Source organism: Poecilia latipinna, unplaced genomic scaffold, assembly GCF_001443285.1.
Source record: "Poecilia latipinna isolate Pla-1442-1.1 unplaced genomic scaffold, P_latipinna-1.0 Scaffold169, whole genome shotgun sequence".
Taxonomy (NCBI): domain Eukaryota; kingdom Metazoa; phylum Chordata; class Actinopteri; order Cyprinodontiformes; family Poeciliidae; genus Poecilia; species Poecilia latipinna.
The window spans coordinates 300,576-302,348 of NW_015112785.1; the positions used below are offsets into that span (position 1 = coordinate 300,576).

Here is a 1,773-nt window from a genome sequence, read left to right on the forward strand (position 1 = left end):
TATTAAAAAAATAAACAGAATGGTTGAAGCCCGGGGAGAAAAAAAAAAAAAAAAAAAAAAAAAACCTTTCTCAGGCAGTTATTTTTCTTGCGAGCACATCTGGTTTCCTTTTTGCATTGACAACGTAGGTGTAAACATTCAGATGCTGTTGTAGTTCAAGTCACAGCTTCGTTTCCACAGCAGAGGTCCAACGGACGTAGCCGGTGGTGATGATGGATAGAAGCAATGTGTCTTTCCCATCAGCTTTCAGGTATGGTGGAGCATTAGCCCCAACATTATGACTTTATTCTTGTAATTTTGGCCCTAATATTCCGTTGTATTTTAGGGAACTCGTGTACCTTGTAAAGACTTCTCATCAGTATGATCGGGCCGATATTTTGCTCCTTACCAGAGAACTCTGCTGATGGTTCAGCCGTCGCCAGTCGCAGCATCTCCTCAATGTGGGAGCAGTCTCTCAGGCCTGACCCAATGGCCTCATCCTCTGTGAGAGTGAATGAACATGTGGTGAGTCGGCAGGCGGATGACAGAGAGCCAATCTAAATGTGACCGAAACAAGCAGTGCTTCGCTACCAGACAGCTGTCGTCTCTGATCTACGAGATTTGAGAACAAAATCAGCAAAAATCTGCAGAAGTTGATAAAAACGGAAGTGATGTGAGTAATCTGAGTAGAAGTACTAGCCTCATAGTTAAAACAAGGTTTTGTTCCTGTGTAAACAACCACACATTGTATTGTTTTAGCTCCAGTTTCCAATGTTTTGTAAGCCCTATCTGGTTTTCTTCCACGATTGCCTCTTATTTCGGTATTTCCTCCTGCTAAAGCTTCCCCACAACATGATTCTGTCAGCACCATTTACATTTTTCAGGTGGTGTGTTCAGGGTGCGTTTCCACCGCATATGATGATTTGAACGCATGCCAAAAAGTTTCATTTCTGACTATTTTTTTTTTCCAGATTATCGTTTTTAATTTAAAGAAGAGCTTAATTAAGACCATATGTATTTTTTGTATTATTATTTTAAAAAATTCAACACCCTCCCTCACTCCGGGTGGCATAAATAAAAAAAGCAAACACATAATTAACTTAAGAACAGAGGAAGAGACAAATATATCCAATCCTCACAATAATATCCAACAATGTGCATGCAACGAAGCATAGGCAATCCCATTTCTATGAAGGCGTGATGCTCTTAGCTAAGCTCTGACTGTACAAAAAGTAGCTGTCAAAGTGTCCAAGGTCATCATCAGCTGTTACTGAAGGGGACTGAAAAACTGAAGACCCAGTAATGTTTTCCCTCCCAAGTCCAACAGTCTACGTCAAGGGTCCCCAAACTACGGCCCGCGGGCCGGATCCGGTCCCCTGAACAATACCAGAAAGCATTCAGATTTTTATTTATTTATTTATTTTTTCATTTACCGTATTTTCCGGACTATAAGCCGTTTATATGTGAATTTTTCTTCAACCACCAGGGGGCTCTTTACCAGGAAGTGAATCATTGGAAGTCTCGGTTTCTTGCACGCCAACATTAAGCCCACATGCAGCAAAATGAGTAAGAAACACATCAGATGTCTTTGGAAAGTTTCTTTGCAAAGGGGAAAAGGCCCAGAGAAGAGACAGGAGGATGGACTCCCACATTACAAGCCGCTCTGTGTAACATGCGGTGAACAAGATTGCCACATAGAGACGCTGTGCTCAAGCAACACAGCTCGGGTGTTATTGTCTCTCATCACTCCCAGATGTCTCGTTGCAGAGAAACAAGCTCAGGGCTCCCATTACT

General features: G+C 42.0%; 1 protein-coding gene across 1 annotated transcript in view; it reads right to left on the bottom strand.

Moving 5' to 3' along the window:
- Positions 1-1,773, bottom strand: part of LOC106945965 (sarcalumenin) — a 21,018-nt gene that overhangs the window by 8,456 nt on the left and 10,789 nt on the right. The window contains exon 3 of the mRNA XM_015029992.1: positions 389-481. Within this exon, the coding sequence (XP_014885478.1) occupies positions 389-481 (93 nt within the window). The remainder of the gene's footprint in view (positions 1-388; positions 482-1,773) is intronic.